The 19116-nt window shown below is 32.1% G+C and overlaps 1 protein-coding gene across 1 annotated transcript in view; it reads right to left on the bottom strand.

The window, feature by feature from the left end:
* The window catches only part of Dscam4 (Down syndrome cell adhesion molecule 4), a 56953-nt gene that overhangs the window by 15510 nt on the left and 22327 nt on the right, over positions 1–19116 (bottom strand). Inside the window, exons 7-20 of the mRNA XM_068764492.1 lie at positions 14432–14619; positions 13357–13629; positions 12525–12632; positions 10962–11106; positions 10181–10443; positions 7985–8146; positions 6759–7058; positions 5810–5929; positions 5534–5707; positions 3001–3151; positions 2260–2410; positions 1713–1842; positions 947–1114; positions 707–837 (exon numbers count right to left, since the gene is read on the bottom strand). Coding sequence (XP_068620593.1) covers positions 707–837; positions 947–1114; positions 1713–1842; positions 2260–2410; positions 3001–3151; positions 5534–5707; positions 5810–5929; positions 6759–7058; positions 7985–8146; positions 10181–10443; positions 10962–11106; positions 12525–12632; positions 13357–13629; positions 14432–14619 — 2464 coding nt within the window. The remainder of the gene's footprint in view (positions 1–706; positions 838–946; positions 1115–1712; positions 1843–2259; positions 2411–3000; positions 3152–5533; positions 5708–5809; positions 5930–6758; positions 7059–7984; positions 8147–10180; positions 10444–10961; positions 11107–12524; positions 12633–13356; positions 13630–14431; positions 14620–19116) is intronic.

Genomic DNA, 19116 nt, shown 5'->3' with positions numbered 1-19116 from the left:
ATAATGGAAAATTAAAAAAATCTATTATAAAATCTCTAAGAATTTTATTTTGCAAATATTAAAACTTACATTTATGACCATCTACAATTCAAATATAATTAAAAATATTTCAACATTCAGTATTTAATAAATCGTGTCCGGACACTGCTCCTTCTTAATCAGATAAATACAAACCGCTTACTTATTACAAAAAGGGAACAGTTTATGATGAACAAACAATAATAATATATATTTTCACAAGATATCTCAGACCTTTCTTCTTTTAGTATAATATATATACATATATATAAATCTAAAATTAAAAGATTAAATTCGTCTATAACTGTTAAGTGTTTTAGTTAACAGAATATGTGAAAGTGAAACTTGGTTGGTATTATAATATATCTAACAACCATTACTAAATTTCTTTAAAAAGTGCAACTTATGAGTTTCTAGCCAGCTGTTCTCAGCAGAGCAGCATTCCGGTAGCTTACTACTAATGATGTTACAATAATTGATGATTCAAAAGTACTTATATATGACTATTTGAATAAAGACAGAATATATTTATGTGGCAAAAGTGCGTACGCATATCTCTGTGTAATGTAATATAAGACATATATTTGTTTAAATTATATCATCATGTTTAAAATATTGGGTTAATATTGTATTGGTAGATTATAAAATGAAGTCGTCTAAAAATTGCGTAAATTAATATCATCCTCACTTCTTGAAATCCTACGTAGTAGCCAAGAATGTTTCCATTCCATAAATCTCTTTGCGGTGGATCCCAACTAACTACTAATTCTGTTGAACTTTTGGGTTCGACTCTAACATCTATCGGTGGACCGCTCGGAACTGAAAGCAAAATGTCAATCATAATTGGTACTATTAAAAGTTATAAATAAAAATATTAATAATTATGAAAATTGCTCGTATGTAACTTCAATTAGTCCGATGCTTTTACCTTCTTCAGTTGTAGTGACTTGCACGAGTTGACTGGGCTCGCTCTGACCGAGTCTGTTTTCAGCAATGATGCGCAGATGATAAGATGTCGCTGGTTGTAAATTTTGTACACTTGCAGATGTTACGCTTCCGGGCACTATTACTTTTTGCGGTGTAGACGGCCATGGTTCTAAAATTTATAACTATGTATCGCTTAACGTATTTTTGAACAAATTGTGTGTACAGAGTGATTGGTGTAAAAACTTTAAAGGAGTGAATGTATAGCTCATCTGTCAGAAAAAAGCTTTTACACATATTTCCAACATACCTGTATAAAATGATCACTCTAAAACAGGTTATAATATTTCTTTATTTTTTTCTAATTAGGTCAATAATTTATGGCAGTATAAAATGGACAGGGATAGATAGTAAATAATGATTTATTTTTAAATAGATTTATTCGCATTATGAAGTCGTTTATTCTTACGTTATTTAATATTTATATCTATAAGGTGTACACTAAATAATAGTTTATATATAATAGTTTTAGCTCTTATAATTAAACATCCTGTATTTCATACGTAATGTGCTTAAACTATTGTAATGGTTTATTTGCTTATTTTTCATATAAACATAAAGAATAGTTAAAGTTTGTTTAAAGAGTATCGTAGACATAAAAATAGTGAAATTGAATTTTTTAAAACATTATTAATGGATTTCAGTTAATACCCCTAAAATAAAATACCCTCAACAACAATATTTAGAAAATAAATGAGTATTTTTATTACCTGTCGCTTCCTTGAATTGCACAATATAATTAATTATTGGACTATTTCCTGCATAGGGTTGCGTCCACGATATCTGTATTGATCTTGATTGTTGGTCGATTATTCTAATATTTTTTGGCATTTCAGGGACCTGGAACAAAATATAAGTATGATCGAATCAGACTTGATTCCCATTCGTCGTCGTCGTCGTTTCAGTCCAAAAACGCCTAAAGTAAGACGCAGGTCACACTTGGCAGGTGGGTTGGTGAACGCAGTGTGATATTATGGTACGCAAGAAACGCTGCTGCCTATCCTTTGAAAATTTGTTGTTAGCAGTGGCAACCCTACACAATTAATACACAAAGTGTGAATTATGTATAACACTGTATTCCGGGAATTGAACCTATTATCAAAAGTCGGCCCTTACCACTGGGGTATATGTATATATGTATAAAATATGTAATATCCCTTTCTTAGTGTGTATACAAAATATAAACTTTGGTAAAAAGAAAATTTTGTCTTGAAAGTAAATTGTTATCAACTATTCTATTTATTAATGCCGACCTACCTCTTGTATGACTAGGTGAATAAGCATTTCGTCTTGTCCATATGCATTGGACGCTCGACAAGTTAATGCCCCTGTATCTTGCCGGTATGTCTGTAGTATACTGAGTTCCGAAACAAGACCATCATCGAGAACTTGTTCACGAATCGTGTATCTGAAATTGGTAACTATAGTTATTTATTGCTATGGACCAAGGTTTATCTCTTTAAACGATATAAAATATTAAGGCTATTATTTCTACACTAATATATTGAAGTTTCCTTCGCCTCCTTTCTCTGTATCCTTGTTAGTGACGTTCGTACCACCATGGACACGTATTCATCTTATATATCATTGCGCTGTTCCACATGTCTCTATCTTTAGAGTATCATTTACGGAACATGAAATTTAATATCAGATTTCTAGCAGATTTGGTCCAACCATCTTGTTGGAATACGACTTCTCCGACGTTTACCCGACACTTTTCCCGATACCATTATTTGTGCGAGGTTATATGACCGTCTTACCAATTTGAAACCGATAATCTCTAGTGCTTAGAGCAGACAGATTGTAGAAATTGTTGGTTTCGCCATTCTTATTTGTCTATATTTTTATATTCACCTTCATGAAACTTTTATATTTGCCTTTTTTTATTTAAATAGCAATTGTATAACAAAATATTATTATGTCATAAACATTACTACACATTTTTATTATACAAATATAAATGTATCAATTTTAAAATACCATTAAAAAAGATCTTGCCTTTGATCAAGATGATGTGCTATGGTGTGGTGATGAGGACTTCGCCAACTGACTTCTAAGGGAGCATCTCCAGAAGCAGCGCATTGAAGATGCGCCGCCTCTCCGGCTGTCACTTGAACTGTCTTACTCTTCATGGGAAATCGTGCAGGAGCTAGATAAATAAAAACGAATCCTTCTTTTTTTTAAATTTTATGGGCATGATTATATTAATAAAAGCACGAGTTTTCTTTTTTATAGCTAAAAAGAAGGTTTAATTAAAGTTTGACAAGCTTATTAACTATCTTTTTTCAATTTTAAATATTTCTCGATAAGAAATTTGCCAGCTTTGTATGATATTTTAATAAAAGATTCCAAAAAAAAATTATATTCAGAATATAACATTTTGAGTAATATTGATGCATGTTATAAAATATTACTAACAAATTGTTCCTCGCTTATGTTATTATTATTATTCGAAGTGAATATTATTAATAAGTATTAAAATCGGTTTTAAATTTAGTTTAGGTATATGAACAGATAAATATAATCAGTTAATAGCAACTAATCGATATCTGGTTCAGCCCTCTCGGATATGTTTCAATCAGAATGCTGACAATGTGGGGCACCTTTTGATGTTTTGGCGGTCACCCAAAACACACTGGATTATAATAATTAATGTGATGACCTGAATCGTAGCCCCCGAATGAGTCTTAGGGCTTAATTACTGTAAAAAGCTGTGGGCTAAGCGCCTTTAGTGCTCTGCAACCGGGTATGGTTCGATGAACTTTTGAATACCGATGAAAAAACCGAACAGAAGAACGTGACTTTTTTAATAATAGATAAGACGTAATTGTTAGGAGGTTTATGTTTTACATCACTAACCAACCGATAAAACTTTATTAGTTTTAAATGACCGAAAATTAAACATGGTAGAAGTGTTATCATTATTTCTATAGAATTATTTATAGCGGACCAAAAAATTGTAAAAATATTCCATAAACAGAAGTACTGACTGTTTTTTCTTTCTGAATAATATTTTTATTAGTTAATAGCCTATCAAAGGGCTGTAAAAGTGATAATTAAGAATAGATAAACATATATGAGATATTTAAATTCAATAAGTATGTTGTAATTTTTGCCCTATAAAATATATTTTTTCATAATTTTAATTTAGTTTTTTTGTAAAAGATGTTCGGAATTACAAAGATGATCATTTCTAACTCAATAGTGGCGACATATTGTGACATTAGTCAATAAATCTCAGCTTCGAGGCGAGCCTTCCGGAAGTTTCCGCTGTTGGTGCAGTAAAATGACAAATGGTGTCATAATTATTTTTGAAATATAGACTTCGAAATGCGATTAAAGTACAACATAAGTAGGCATATTTTTTTATAGAAAATTGAAATGGAAAATAAAAACTAATCGAGTGGTTTTAGATATTGTTTTATTTACTAAAATAATTACTATGTTGCAATTTAAATGTAAAATATATTTAACACATTTTTGGAAAGCATATTGCGTGAATGTATTATTTTAATGTTAAAATATTATGAAGTTTTCTAAAAGACACGTAAAAAGAAGGTTAATAAATAATTGATGATAGCTAAGTGCCTGACCTGACAAAGGCATGTACGGTGCTCGTAAAATCGATTCTTTAATGTCTTATACACAGAATATTACTCTGTAATTTTCCGAATCATGAGAGAGCAATGAGCGTTTTCAATAGAAATATTATGCATTAGATATCTTATAAAGGATACTGGCCCTTAAATTATTCATACTCTTAATAATGTTTATAAATATGAAATAAGAACAACGTTTTGTCTGAAAGGGTTGCAATTTAAATTGAATGAAAGTGGAACATTTTGAAATAGAAGTGTGAGAGAAAATGACTTAGTTGCAAAAAGAGCTTTTATTAAAATATTTAAACACATTTAGTGCCAGCGAGACAGCTGTACCGCGCCTTAAGACAGCGCGGCAAGGAGGAGTCTATTAAAAAATAAGAAAGCCGGACTGACAGAACGCAGCGGCCTAAGCTCCCCCCGTCTCGCTGCATATACCTGAGGCACGGTACAGCGATTTCGGTAGCACTATAAGAAATAATCAATGTTCTTTTTATATGTAAATTCTAATTTATAATTTTTAAATGTGCAGTTCTAAGCGAACGGGTATTTATTTACGTAACAGACGTTTATAGCAACAATTCAGCATGGAAATTTATGGATGCATCTCTTACGAATATGACTTTACACTGCCGATTCGATGGTAAGTAAGGAAATAAAAAAACTGAACGAATGTCTGTAATGATAAGGGTCTGAATCTTACGCGAACGAAATTGTAATTTATTATTTATACGCAGTGAAATAATATAGCAAACTATAAACCATCTGAACTAAAACTGAATTCATTTTCGTTTGCGGTTTCGTCGTAGAACTCGAGATACTTCGAATAGATTCTTCAAAATATTTACTTGCTAAGATGCGTTTTTGATGAATTTATATATGTAATATATATAAAGGCATGACTTTTTTCTTTACTCCTATTTTTTACTTACCATTTACTTTCAGAAATATCAATTTACTTAATCCAGCGCCGATATCGTTTCTTGCTTCACATAGGTAGTGGCCTTCGCTGTCTTTTGCTACACGCTCAAATACTAAAGAGCCATTTTCCAGTACTCTTGAGCTGCCCTCGAATAAAAAATCCTTGTATTCGCCCGGAGTGTTTCCTTCATTAAAAAAAGCTTATTGAATTTACATTTTTTTGACTAAGACAACGTTTTACATATCTTTTGCTACAAAATAGAAATCGTTAACTTTTCTTCGCTTACCAACGGCTTTCTTCCAAGTAATGTTAGGCTTTGGATACCCATCTGCTTGGCACTGTAGTGTGACATCTTGGCCTGCCGCTACGGCAATATCATTTGGCTCTAATCGCCATCTCGGCGGAACTGAAAAATGTAATCGTGTATTTATTCGTATTACAAGGATGTGGAGTCTAAGGCTCTATTTGGGATGTACGAAAACTAATATGTAATATGACTTCAGCAATTTCACGTTTATTCTATACTCTTGAAATTTATATACGGTTTATTCATGTATTTATATTTTTATTCTCTAACGATCATTTATAGTCATCACTTGTGTACGTCATAAGAAGAATGCCAGAAAAAACCTAAGATGATAGAATTTAGAATTATATTTAGCTCCCTATGGCATATTTTTACTTATGAGGGTTCCAAACGCGGTCTGAGAGCCCACAATAAACTTAGATGATTTTTTTTGATAGTTATTTTTTTCCTCTCACTATCCTTGATATAAATAGAGTAATTTATGCCCGGGCTTCATTACTCAAAATCTTAAAAAATGATTACTCTCTAATAGATTTTTTTTACAAGTTTTAGTTTAATAAACTTTTTAATTTTTTAGATGATAATTATGAAGTACTAAACGGATTACAATAGTAAAGCAGTATGTGTGTTCTCAACAAAAGAGTTGCTAATTTTAAGAAAACTGTTAGTTACTTATAGTGCTCACTTAGTGTACGTCGCTATTTTCTAATATTTATATTAATTTATATAGAAAAGATTATCATATATGTACCGCACATTTATTATTAAAATAAGCAAAAATTAAAAATTAACTATCAAAGTTTTGGAAATGCTTACAGAAGCTATATATAGAATACCTTACTAAAATTGTAATAAACAATAAATAAAAGTTTTTGGCTCATATGATTAGATTAAATACTATTTCTATATATCACTGTAATATGTTTACCATTAACCGTAAGTGGAACGGTGAAACGTTCCGAACCCGCAATGTTAGATGCAATGCAAGTATAATTTCCACTGTGTAACGACGTTATGTGTTCGATGACTAAAGAAGCGCTATATTCATCCATTCTTCTGGTTATAATTCCACTAGGCGCGTACGGCGACGACGTGACCGGTTGCCCATTTTTCTCCCATCGAAAAGCAATCGGTAAATCACCTTCCAAAATTTGACATGAAATCGCCGCTCTCATACCTTCTCGAAGTAAATTAGTCAACGGTTGTATAGGTAAAATTTTTGGTTGCACTGGAACAATAAAAACATCATAAATAAATAGACTTTACCCATTGCCGTTTTATTGATTTACTATTTTTGTTTAAACTAAATGAAAATATTTACTTAACTTGTATTCACCATAAAAATACTACACAATAGAATTCTTTCTCTACTCGTCGCATAGAACCTTAATGCAGTTAAAGTAACATAATTTGTCTTTAATAACACACAGATGCTATAGGCGTACCATGGATGCACTATACACACTAGTTACATAGACATTATGTTTTTAAAGAATATGGATATACTTTAAAATAAATGTCCGATTCTGCAATAGAAAAAAATTCTCTACAAGATAACCGACAATTATTTTGTAGAAGATTATGAATTTGTTTAGCTATGTTTAAAAAATTTAAAAGAAAATGCTACCCATGTCCATATACAAACTTTTTTATGACATGGACCTCTCTTATAGATCTTCAATGGAATTGGTAAGAAACGACTTGTATTAAACGTCGACGATTAGGTAAGGTCAACAAGGTCGTGTATTTACGTTTTAAAATGACGTCCTACGCTGCGCTTGGCTACAGACAAGCCGTGGTCTGTACTCCAGAACCTAATGTCCCGGGGTTCTATTCTGCGCGCTACTTGGCCTGCCTATTATTCCTTCAACATGCCTATCAGTTCAGCGGATACTTTTATTCGCCTACAGATCTCCTCTTCCGTGATATAATCTCGTAGAGAAATCCTGATCCTCCTCTTTTTGGCTCGTTGAGCGAAAATGAGATAATCAATGTTGTGCGAAGTGAGAGGTGACGTATAAACTGCCATAAGTTATTACTGGTAACACATAATGGACGTAAACCTTCGTCTTGATACATTTAGTACAATAATTGGTTTCACACTAAGAAGAGCGTTATAGGCTCCAGCTCCAATACATGTACGTACGTACTTACCGAGTATTTGGACTTCCACATCGCGTCTTGCAGCGTGACGTTGTCTGTTAGACGCTTGACACGTATAAGTTCCAGCATCCTCGCCTCTTTGAGTCTGTTCTACAATAAGGGTCCCGTTCGGAAATACCTTCTGCCGTCGATTAAGGGGTAATGTTTGTCCATCTATAGACATATTTGTATTATTAATAGTATTCTCAACTAGATATATACCTAATTATCTAATATTTTGAAAATTAAAATGTTTGTCGTAAATGTATTATATTTTAAGAGATACGAGTGAGGAAATGTCATTGTGTATTTGTTTATGAAAAAACTGTTTATAAACTAAGAACAATTAATTCTATTACCCATGTCAATATAACAATTTGCATACGTAATACCTTTTGAATAACCTAAATGTAGTATTTCGTTACTAGTTTAAGCTTGTAGATATGGATCTGTATAGGTTAATGTATATATGAATAATTTAATTTAATAATAAATATTTAAATTACGAGCGTAGTGCGTAAGAATTAATGTGCCTTAATGAAATTATCACAAGTATCTAAATTATCTTCATATATTGTAATTATTAATATTGTAACTTTACGGTAATAAACCAAAACAACCTTTGGGAAGGCAAAGAGAGTATTTAATTTTTTAGGCTTCTTAATTAAGTAAAGGAAACGTGTTTAGCTTACGAAAGTGCTTACCTTCCCGTTTAATCAATATTTGCAAGGTAAGCATTTTGAGTGATTTATCTGCTCCAGTGTTTGCTGAGGTGCAAATTGTTATTTGCTTTGTACTTCATTCTGATAAAATATTTAAGGCATTTGCTAAGATCAGAAAGAATTTCTGTGTTTCACTGGATTATGTACGGATAATTTATTTGAATAGTGTTTGTAATTAGAAACTTTTAAATAAAATTATTGCTTAATGTTTTTGTGTACCTACGAAGATTTTTTATAAAAAATAAAGAGGTTTTAGGAATATACTTAAAATTTACAAAAAAAAAAATTCATTTTTAAAAAATGACTATTTTGGTATATTAAGCGCTTAAGTATTTTTTTTGGATTTTCATGTTATTGTTGAGATGGGAAACAAGTAAAAAGGCAAAGACCGCCTTAACGTCCGGTCTTGCGCTGCCCGCATAACTCCTCGTGACCGAGTATGTCTTCGATTCACCTAGTCTACACCGTCTATCGGCTTGTGGTTGCCACTCGGACGTTGGAGCCGAAAAGTTTTTTAGTAACAGGAATCGATTCGAGAGATCTCTGCAGTTGTATTGTAATATAACTTAGAAATAAGATGAGAACGGAAAATAGTTTAATACAAGATGGATGTTATGATTTTTCGCCTACAAATACTAATCACTCATGACTTCGGATCTAATTTTCAAGTATTTCAGTTTCACTTTACTCTTTCTGACACGTCGTTTAAAAAACATTTGGATCTATTGCACCTATTTTTACTGGTACAGGAATGTTGGTTGGTATAGCCTCAGAGACAGTTTATTCGTTCCGCCACGCATTAGAAAACTCGTCTTATTAACAACTAATAAATCATTCCTATAAGCTTAAGATAGTCTTTGGGTTCCAACGACATCAGTTACCTATCGCTATAAACACACACAGGTAATGCAGACAAAAATTTCAGAGAACAAAAACGGATAGATTGATCAATTTTTGGCAACATAACACAGAAAAATTTAATGGAAAGGAAGCGATGGTGACCAGTGATTCTATTAGAGATATTATTCCTTACTTGCATTGTGCAATATAAGTAATAAAGGTCCGTTTAAGATAATAGAGTTACTATCCGTTACTGCTTAATTTAAAGGTATACATGAATCATATTATTCATGGTTAAGGAAGATTATGTAAAAAAAACTTTAAAGATATTAATGTGTAGCACATGGTCAACAAAAAAGCTTTGAAGCTTTTACAATTATTTCTTATTATCTTGTATAAAGTGATCACTCTGAAACTCTATTGGAATGCGACACGCCAATAAATTTTGCCAGTACAGAGTCTACGGAGACAGATAGTAAACAATAATTAATTTTGAAAACATTTTATCTGGCTATAGTATCATTACGTTGTTTATTATTTATGAAACCATTTATTTTAGTATAGGGTGTACCATATAATAGCAGTTTCAATTAAAGAATTAAACAATATTAAAAATAATCTTAAATTTCAATTAAATTGATCTTACCTCTTTCCCAAGTGATTGATTCAATTGGATAACCAGCCACAGGACATTTTATATTCAAGTCGCTCCCCGCTACTGCGGTTACTTTGGGCATTTCTCGTATATATGGTAGACCATATACGTTCACTCTAGCAGCGTGGCTGGCTTTTCCCGCGCTATTACTGGCGACGCATGCGTATTCGCCTCCATCTTGTTCAGTCACCCTACTAACGTTAAGATGGCTGACCACATCATCTTGGAGGGTAACATGTTGTCCAACCACAAATCTGTGTAGATTATTACATTTATTTTTATCTATATATTAAAAACAAGTTTTCACATTTAAAACAGTAAAATTTGTTTTATCATTTACAAAATAGTTATGATACTCAGCGACAATATTGTTAAATTTATAGTAGAGTTAAAAGCTATTCAAAACTATATCATATAGCAACAGAAGTCTTATGTAGTAAGAAATATTAAATTACTTTGAGAAAAAAATTATAACAAAACATAAAATACAAATCACGAAATAAGATCATCATTATCAACATCATTTCAGCTGCACGGAGCCCACTACTAGACTTATGTCCAAAGATGCCTATGCCTACTCCACAAATTTCCTCTCGGAACTTAAAATATCAATGGCAAATTTAAAATATAAAATGAATTCAGGGTTAAAAACTTAACTCAGATTTACTTTACGTCTATTTCATAGATGATTTGTAGCAATTTATATAAAAATAAATCTGTAAAAGAATTTTAAAAAAGGTATTAAACAGCACAAACTTTTACAAATTCATACCTTGAATTGCTTGGTATAGGGAAACCATCAAGTGTCCACGTGAACTGCGGAGGCGGATGACCCATAGCAACACATTTTAAGGACACACTCGGTCCCGGTTGAAGGGTTTGTTCTGAAAACCAGTATACTAGTTCCGGTTTCGACTCTAAAAACAAAAACAAAAGCACGCATATAAGTTTAATCGTGCAGTAAAACAAAAATGATTTTTCGTAAATAACTGATTTTTACTTGAAAAAACTATTATTAATACAAGAAAAAAAGATTAGTAAAGCCGTTAGAAAATCCAGGGACCCGGGACGACTTTTCATTTCATCAAACATCTGTATAAAAATAGTAAAAAAAATAATAATTCATTGCTAATACCCCGTTTAAGTGTTATATGTTTTATTCAAAAACTTCAGATAAAATTCTATTGTCTTAAAAAAAGTAAAATAGGTTTTAAAATGTATCAGATTTTTACATAAGAATATTTACATAAACATGTTCCGTCTGATATAGCAACCGGATTCTCTTTTTAAGCCGGGTATAAAACAAACGCACCAAATACGAGGGACTTTATAATAATGAGACAAAGCACCATATTTTTCTCGCAGCAATAAATAAAATCGACTTTATGGTCAACGAGATACGATCTTAATTTTAAAATTTACAGTTTAGTATTAAGTACAGGAAACTCAATGCCCCTCCGGCGAGCGAGTCTGCGTCACTGAAGCTTTTTGTTTGACTTGAACGAGCTACCTCTAATAGCTTGCAGCGGATCCGAACCATAAATGTACTTGTAAATATTATATCATTAGGGGACATGCACATATACAATATTGCATTTAATAAAAGTCGTAAGTTAGATTAAAATTAGCAACGTTATTTGAATAATCAGTCAGTTAACGTTGTCTAAGAGTTTAATCAGTTTTAAACTAACCAGTAATGTTAAAAGCTTATAGATATAAATCCAGACGAATTTATTTTTTCTTTGTTGTTAGTTTCGAAATACTACAGATTTTAATAAATTTTTATACGCTTTCTGTTATAATAAACATAAATAAAATTACTAATGTCGCTTTAATACGATTGAACATACTATATACGATTGAATATTATTCACTGTCGTAAATATTATTTATTTAGTCTCTATTTTACATCAACAGGGCATAAACAAATCATATATAGTAGTTAAAAAAATAATAAAGTGTAAAAGGCGATTTAATCGCAAAAAGAAGTTTACTCCCTATACCCATGTTTTTATTTGTACGATATTGTGGATTATGGCTCGTAAATTCTGTCTGGGAGTAGTTAATAACAATTTTTAGCATAGTTTAACTCCAGTGTCCGTCTGTTTTTTCTTTAAAAACCTTGATTTTCTAATGTAGATAGTTCCCACAATCATTAGATGGACTTGAGAAGGAACTTAAGAAGGAATAATAGATCAAACTTTCATCATGTAATATGTAAGTATAAGGTTATGTAATTATTTTTGTAATATGTTGCGAATAGTAATGTTTAGGTGACCTAGTTTTAGGTTTGTAAAAGGATACAGAAGTATACAAAGAAAAATATATATGTTACCCCTTGTGCCGGTGAAGTTCCAGTCGGCGGCGTCGTGGTTATGGGCACTGCGGGCGTAAGGAGTGCGCCTTGAGCGGTTACCTACACTTCGTAGACGTCCGTCTGTCTCTACAAAAAAGCATTGTTTTATTTATGTTAGAAAATTACTCTTAGGAATTTATTCCTTATTGTGAAGAAAATTGAAAATTGAAAACTCTTATTCACCATCGGTAAATTATGCAATGGCTATTGCTATGATATTATAAATCCGTGTTAATTTTTTTATGTACATGTGTATTCTTAATTGTTCTTAAATACTGAAAATAGTCCTCTCTTATAGCTTTGCAAAAAGACCGGTGAGAAATAGCCTTCTAGCGTTTTCCGTCGGCGTTAACAAAATCCTCTGTCCACCTTGTGAGTGGACGATCTACTCTGCTTATTATGTACTTAAATAAACAGGGTGATTAATTATAGATTTAAAAATTTTAAAGAGGTTAACGTGTAGCTTATTTGCTGACAATTAATCTATGGTATTCCCATGCTTAAAATTAATAATGGTTTTAGAAAAAATACATGACGTTATGGTAATATAGTAAGAAAAAGAGTTTTCAAAATTCGCATGACTATATATTAAAATTAATTTTTGTTTACTGTCTGTCTCTGCAGACTTTGTACTGCCAGTAATTGACCTGCTGCTTTCAATACTTAAAATAAAATAACTAATGTAACGTACTTCAGAATTATGACTATAAACGATATTTGGAAGCTTTCGCTGTCCAATGAGGTGTATATTATCTCTGATAATGAGTTATTTCGAAAAAAAATTAAAGCTTTGTCCATGAAAGAAACTTACGATCTATCGTATATTCCGAAATAGCATAGGCTTGGTCACGCATGTTACTTCCAAAACACTGGTAAACTCCTTCGTCGTTTGCTTGTGTGTTCTTGACGTGTAGTCTCAGGCCGTCTTCCGATATTCTAACTCTGTCGCTCGTCGTAACGACTTTTCCGTCGTGTAACCAGTAAACTATTTCTATCGGATGACCAGTTACTTTGCATTCGAAAGTTATGTTGGAGTTCGCTTTTGTTCGAAGTACTTCGGGTTTTATACGGACGGAGATTGGTTCTGTAACAAAGGCAAGGATTCACGCCTTTTCGTATATTAGACTTTCTATGTAACGAAAACGGTTAATTTATTCCACGGCTATTTTGTTATTATGTATTCTCTTTATGTGATAGGACAATATTATTATGCAATAATTTTCAACGTTGAAATAAACAACGTTAAAAATAATAAATAAAAAATTCACGAATATCTGATTACAAAGCATTTGTGAGTAATATCAATTTGGAATTATGTTTTTAAACGAAACATAAAAACTATTGACAGATATTCAAAATGAAGTCATAACTGAATTTTATATTTACTGATAATAAAGCCTATTGTGCGTAGTTTATTTTTACCTATCGTTTTAAACTGATTTCTGTTAATTCATTGCTTGTATCTTCACTATTATCGCAAAACTCATTAAAAACTGGTGAAAAGGCATAAAAATAATTTATCATTATACTTATATGAAAATTACTAAAGGCATAAAAGTATCCATGAAACATTTTCGTTTATTAATCATCATAAATGTCTATCCATTTTAAGTAATCATTTACTTAATAAGAGAATATGGCATAATGAATTAGAGAAATTTATCGTGGTGCTACTGAAACTGATGTACCGCGCCTTAGGTATTCACGCGGCGAGGCGGGAGGGAGTAACGGTCGTACAGGCCACCGTCAACTCTTGCGGTGACTCTTTTGCCTCAGTCTAAAATGTGATACTGTGGTTTCAGTAGCACTATAGTTGCCTTCATCTGCTTCATTTTGGTAAATTTTATTACATATATTTTATAACCATTATTACAAAGATTAGTTACCTGTTACTACAAGTGTAAAATGCGAGGCCTCTTCTCCGGCAGTGTTGTTAAGATAACACACGAATCGACCTGCGTCTTCTCTCCGAACTTCACGGATACTGAGTAGACCGCCACCGAGCAGTGTCGTCCGTGCCCAAACGGCGGATTTTTCAAGCGCTACCAACTGTTCATGATGTTCACGAAACCATCTAGTAGGAAGAAGCTGATATGAATTTGAACTTTTTGGTCCTGGTATGTTATATGTAAGACATACTAACAGAGCGGACACATCGTCCTTGAGCAAAATGCAGTATAAATAGCTTATAAGACAAGTTGCCCTGTTTCTACTCGTAAAATAATACGGTTATATAAGATTATGTATTTCAAAACTTCGCACTGCCACATTGAACTGGACATATTATATTACTTGATGTTGGGTAAAGTATTAGTTTGTCTTTTGTTGAGCTGATCCACTTATAACAAGTTCTCAATTATTTTGTAATATTCATCATCATAATTTTAGCCGTATGATGTACACAGCTGGACATGGGCGTTCTCTAATCATCCTCTCTCTCGGTTGGAATCGTCCTGTATCCGGCGTCTTCCGAAGACTTTTACAAGGTCGTCTAGATTATAGGTCGTCAAGAGCCTTAAGGCACCAGCGGCTATATATTTTGCACGCTGTGTGGCCGCTTCATCAACTTAGACAATAATACATTTGGATAAGTATTGACTGATAATTCACAAGATATTAACCAGATCTTCATAAAGTTTAATTTAAAGCATAAAAAAAATTCTATTTTAATATTATTCTTGGAGTCTATTTTGAGTTCTAGAGAGAGGTTAAAAAACGATTACCCGTGTACAAGAATAGCTTGTTTAAAAGTCTGGCGAGTGAGGCAGAAAAGTAAGGTAATATTTGCGGGAGTTCATTCTTAAGAGGAAATGAATTCTATTTCCTTAATGTAAACGCGAAATAGTGGACTTAATGCTATAAGCATATTATGCCTGTCAACAAAGAAATACGCAGAGATAACCAGAAGGCTGAGTGATATTATACCTCAATATATGACTGACATAAGTAAAATGGATTTGATAATTTCGCTGTTAACGGGAATGTTTATATAAGAAAATATTTTAATTTACAAAATAAATAAATGAGGTTGTTTGGTTTTAAGTAATGCCTTTGATGATTAAATAAAATTAACCTTAAGTCGATTGGAGAAGTGTTTACGGGCTGTTTATGTACTCAAAAAAAGAAAATTGTTATCCTATTTAAGTATTTTGATATTATAATATTATTTAAATACATTTATTAATTTTCGCAATGACTAGAAGAACATAATTTAAAGTCAAACAATGACATAAAAAAGAAAAACATTACTAAACAGGGATCAAAGATCCAGTGCATTCTGCACATCACCACTATAATTACGAGTCACAGCAAGCAGTCATGTTCCAATGAGATTTAAATTGTATTGTGTGTATTCAATAATTTCGAACGTGCCTTTTAAAAGATACGAGAAAGCACGAGAATATATCAATATCACTAATATAATAATTCAAGCAATAACATGTAATTGAAAGTGTTACTTTATGCCTTATCATGTTTTTGTGAATATTAAAGTATCTGGTGAAATATGATTTTTGTATTGTTTACTTTAAATGATGTAAATGATTAATGTTATAAAAATATTATAAAATAGGCCATTTCTCACTTTGTGTTATATTGTTTAATGTCCGCTGTCCGCTTTGCGTGACCCGCACTGCTGTAGGTGTAATTTCGTAAAATCCGTTCATGGTAATTTTTAACATATCCAAAAAATATTCTGAACATGTTTTATACCTTTAAGAGCGATAATTTGAAAATATGAATTTTTTATTATAGCGCCCCGCAACTCTCCGCAAAATCTGTTTTAGCTGACTCTTTATGGTTGACTTGACACTTTATGGTTCTAGCAATATACGTCTACATAGATACTTCATCAGACGAGAAGAAACATTTTTTGGTATATCGGTTGTAGTTCCTGTTCCTGTTCCTGCAGTGGTGTTTTGAAGAAACTAAACAAACTTTTAGTATTGACGAGTATTGTGTTTAAAATGTATCGTTAATTTTCACAACGCAACAAGTCTTGTTTGTTTTAAGTACACATACACATTACGCTGAGCACTGCTAGCCCAGCGGCAAAAGTCTGAGACTTGCGAGTGCAGTCGCCGAGACGGTCGCGGGTTCGATTCCCGAGATTGAGATTTGTATTTAATTCACACTTTGTGCATTAATTATATGGGGTTTCTATTGCTCACAAATATGTTTCCAGAGGTTGTGCATCTTTTGCATACCATAATACAAAACTGCGACTACCAACCCGCCTACCAAGCGTGGTGACTATGGTATATTCCTCATTGATATCTTTGGGAGAGGCTAAGACGAAACGTTACTCACATATGTCGTTATTGTTTAATTTTATTGATAAAGTTGTATTATTTGTTCTACTTTAGACCGGTATTTAAGTCTTCAATCAAAATGTCAACTACGGTCTGTGGTAATTTATAACTTGATGTTTAGAATGTTCACATACATTAGGGAAATACTATTTGATACTAATGTCCGTTACTATTTGAAATGTCTTAATGCACTATTACCATTAAAAAGATTTTATGAATGTGATGGACGGTTTAATATCCTTTTAGTTGGACTTTTTTCAATTAGTTTTGAAAGGAGTTGAAATGCAGCGGGAAATCTGCATTCTAAAGACCTTTTTGCGACCGTCGCTAGCCACGGGGCGTTCACCTTTCTGCGTTCTTGCTACTTAATTCTGCCGATTCAACTAACACAAAGAGTATGAAATCGGCTCGAAGGAAAATGAGCAGCATTTATCCGTGTTTTATTCTTTCTATTGTTCTCATATTTTTATATTAATTTTTCATGAAAAAATACTTTATTTATAGTGATTTCATTTAATTGTTATAAAAATTTTAAAGCATTACTTTAAAATGTTTTTTTTTGTTTTATTTAACTATCATAAACCTTTTAATTTTATATAGTTTTCTTAAAAATATGAAATGTGAAAATTGTTTAACAATAAGGTAATATTTAATAACCAGATGTTTGATTAATGCGCAGAAGACCGACTCGCGCAGTCTGTTTTGGCAAGTGTCATGTGAATGAATGAAATGAATATAAAATATACATTAGGAGAAGCTTTTTAACGTTTTTCTTATATGAATGGTCCAGGACTCTTAGACATGACATTGGATAATATGTTTATTTATATGATTTATTATTTTAAGAAAAATTAGCGGTTTACCGTCCTTAATAGTATGAAATTTTTTTCCAAACTTTAATTTCGCTCTTTCCTTACAATAAAAAGGTTTTTCTGGGTTCCGCCCGGACACAAGCTCGCGGTCTTCTTTGACGTCTTTAGACAAACTACGGAAAGGCACATAACATACTACCGTAATTTCTTTGGCGTTTGCTGAGTATCTCGATGTCTTAGGGAGTTTTTCGGAACAGCAGTTTCTCAACTTTTATCATAAAGAGGAGCAGAAATAGTTCGCGCACCACCGCGGGTAGAGAGTATACGTTTGATGGAAAGCTCCGAATCTTTCACCTAAGTTTATGCTATATAAGTTATGTAGCAATGGGTGTGGTATAATTGCAAATTTGGATAACTTTTTATAAGCAATTAAAATTAAAAAGGGAGACTACGACGCTTTTGACTGTTTACCTCAGGACAAATTGTGTCAACGTGATAAAGTGTAATAAATTCATTTTATGCCATTCACATTCGCTGTATCTTCGTTTATTTACAATAAAAGAGCATATAAAGAAATACGTTTTTGTTAAAAAAGTATTATATTACACATTTGGAGGACTGGTGCTATTTTGGAAGCGGCCATTTGTGGGCAATATAGAGATCCATTTGCCTGGTACGCATGTGGTTGTCGCTAAGGACGTAAGAAATGACAGCTGCGAACTTGAACTCGCTTGCCAGTTTGATTTGACCCTGCGTACCGCGAACATTACATTATTTTACCAGTCACGCATCACAGAATAGTATGTGTTATTTGTAAAATAGTTCTATCAATATATACGTTTATTTGCATTGTCTTGGTTACATCTTAACTTAGTGAGAAGACTTCAATTTCTAAAAATAATTAAGTAACTATTTACAAGTACTAATGTCATAAACTTTTTATTACCTGATATAAAAATTTAAATAACTTCTGACATATTTTTGAGGATAGTCAAAATATTAACAGCATTTAAATGCAATTCTCGTGATATTGCGGAATAAATTGCTTCTTGGCAGTTGGAACGAAACATTTCGCTCTGAGATTATGAAATTGCACATAAATCTTGGAGCACGATCAGATTAATATCAGGACCACAGAATTATGATAATTCTGAAATTGTATATTGCCTTTAATACGATTCGAAGACATTGAACGTTTTGTCAAAAAAATTAAGAAACATCGATCATGTTTCTTAATTTTTTTGAAATAGTTTTAATCGTGATTTCATCCGCATCTCATCTCATTACATGATTCTTGTTTTTTTTTAAATATCTTAGGTTAAATTGTTAAAATTAGATTTTGTGCTTTATATTATTTTTTTTAAATACTTTAATCGCAGCAAGATCGGTATGGAAGGAGACATGTTAGAGGTATTCGCAATACTAATCCATTTTTATATTTTTTGAAAA

Source organism: Battus philenor, unplaced genomic scaffold, assembly GCF_028537555.1.
Source record: "Battus philenor isolate CCGP_79_NKW_IND1 unplaced genomic scaffold, ilBatPhil1.0.hap1 SCAF_19, whole genome shotgun sequence".
Lineage (NCBI taxonomy): Eukaryota > Metazoa > Arthropoda > Insecta > Lepidoptera > Papilionidae > Battus > Battus philenor.
This window is presented reverse-complemented; position numbering and strand designations above follow the sequence as displayed.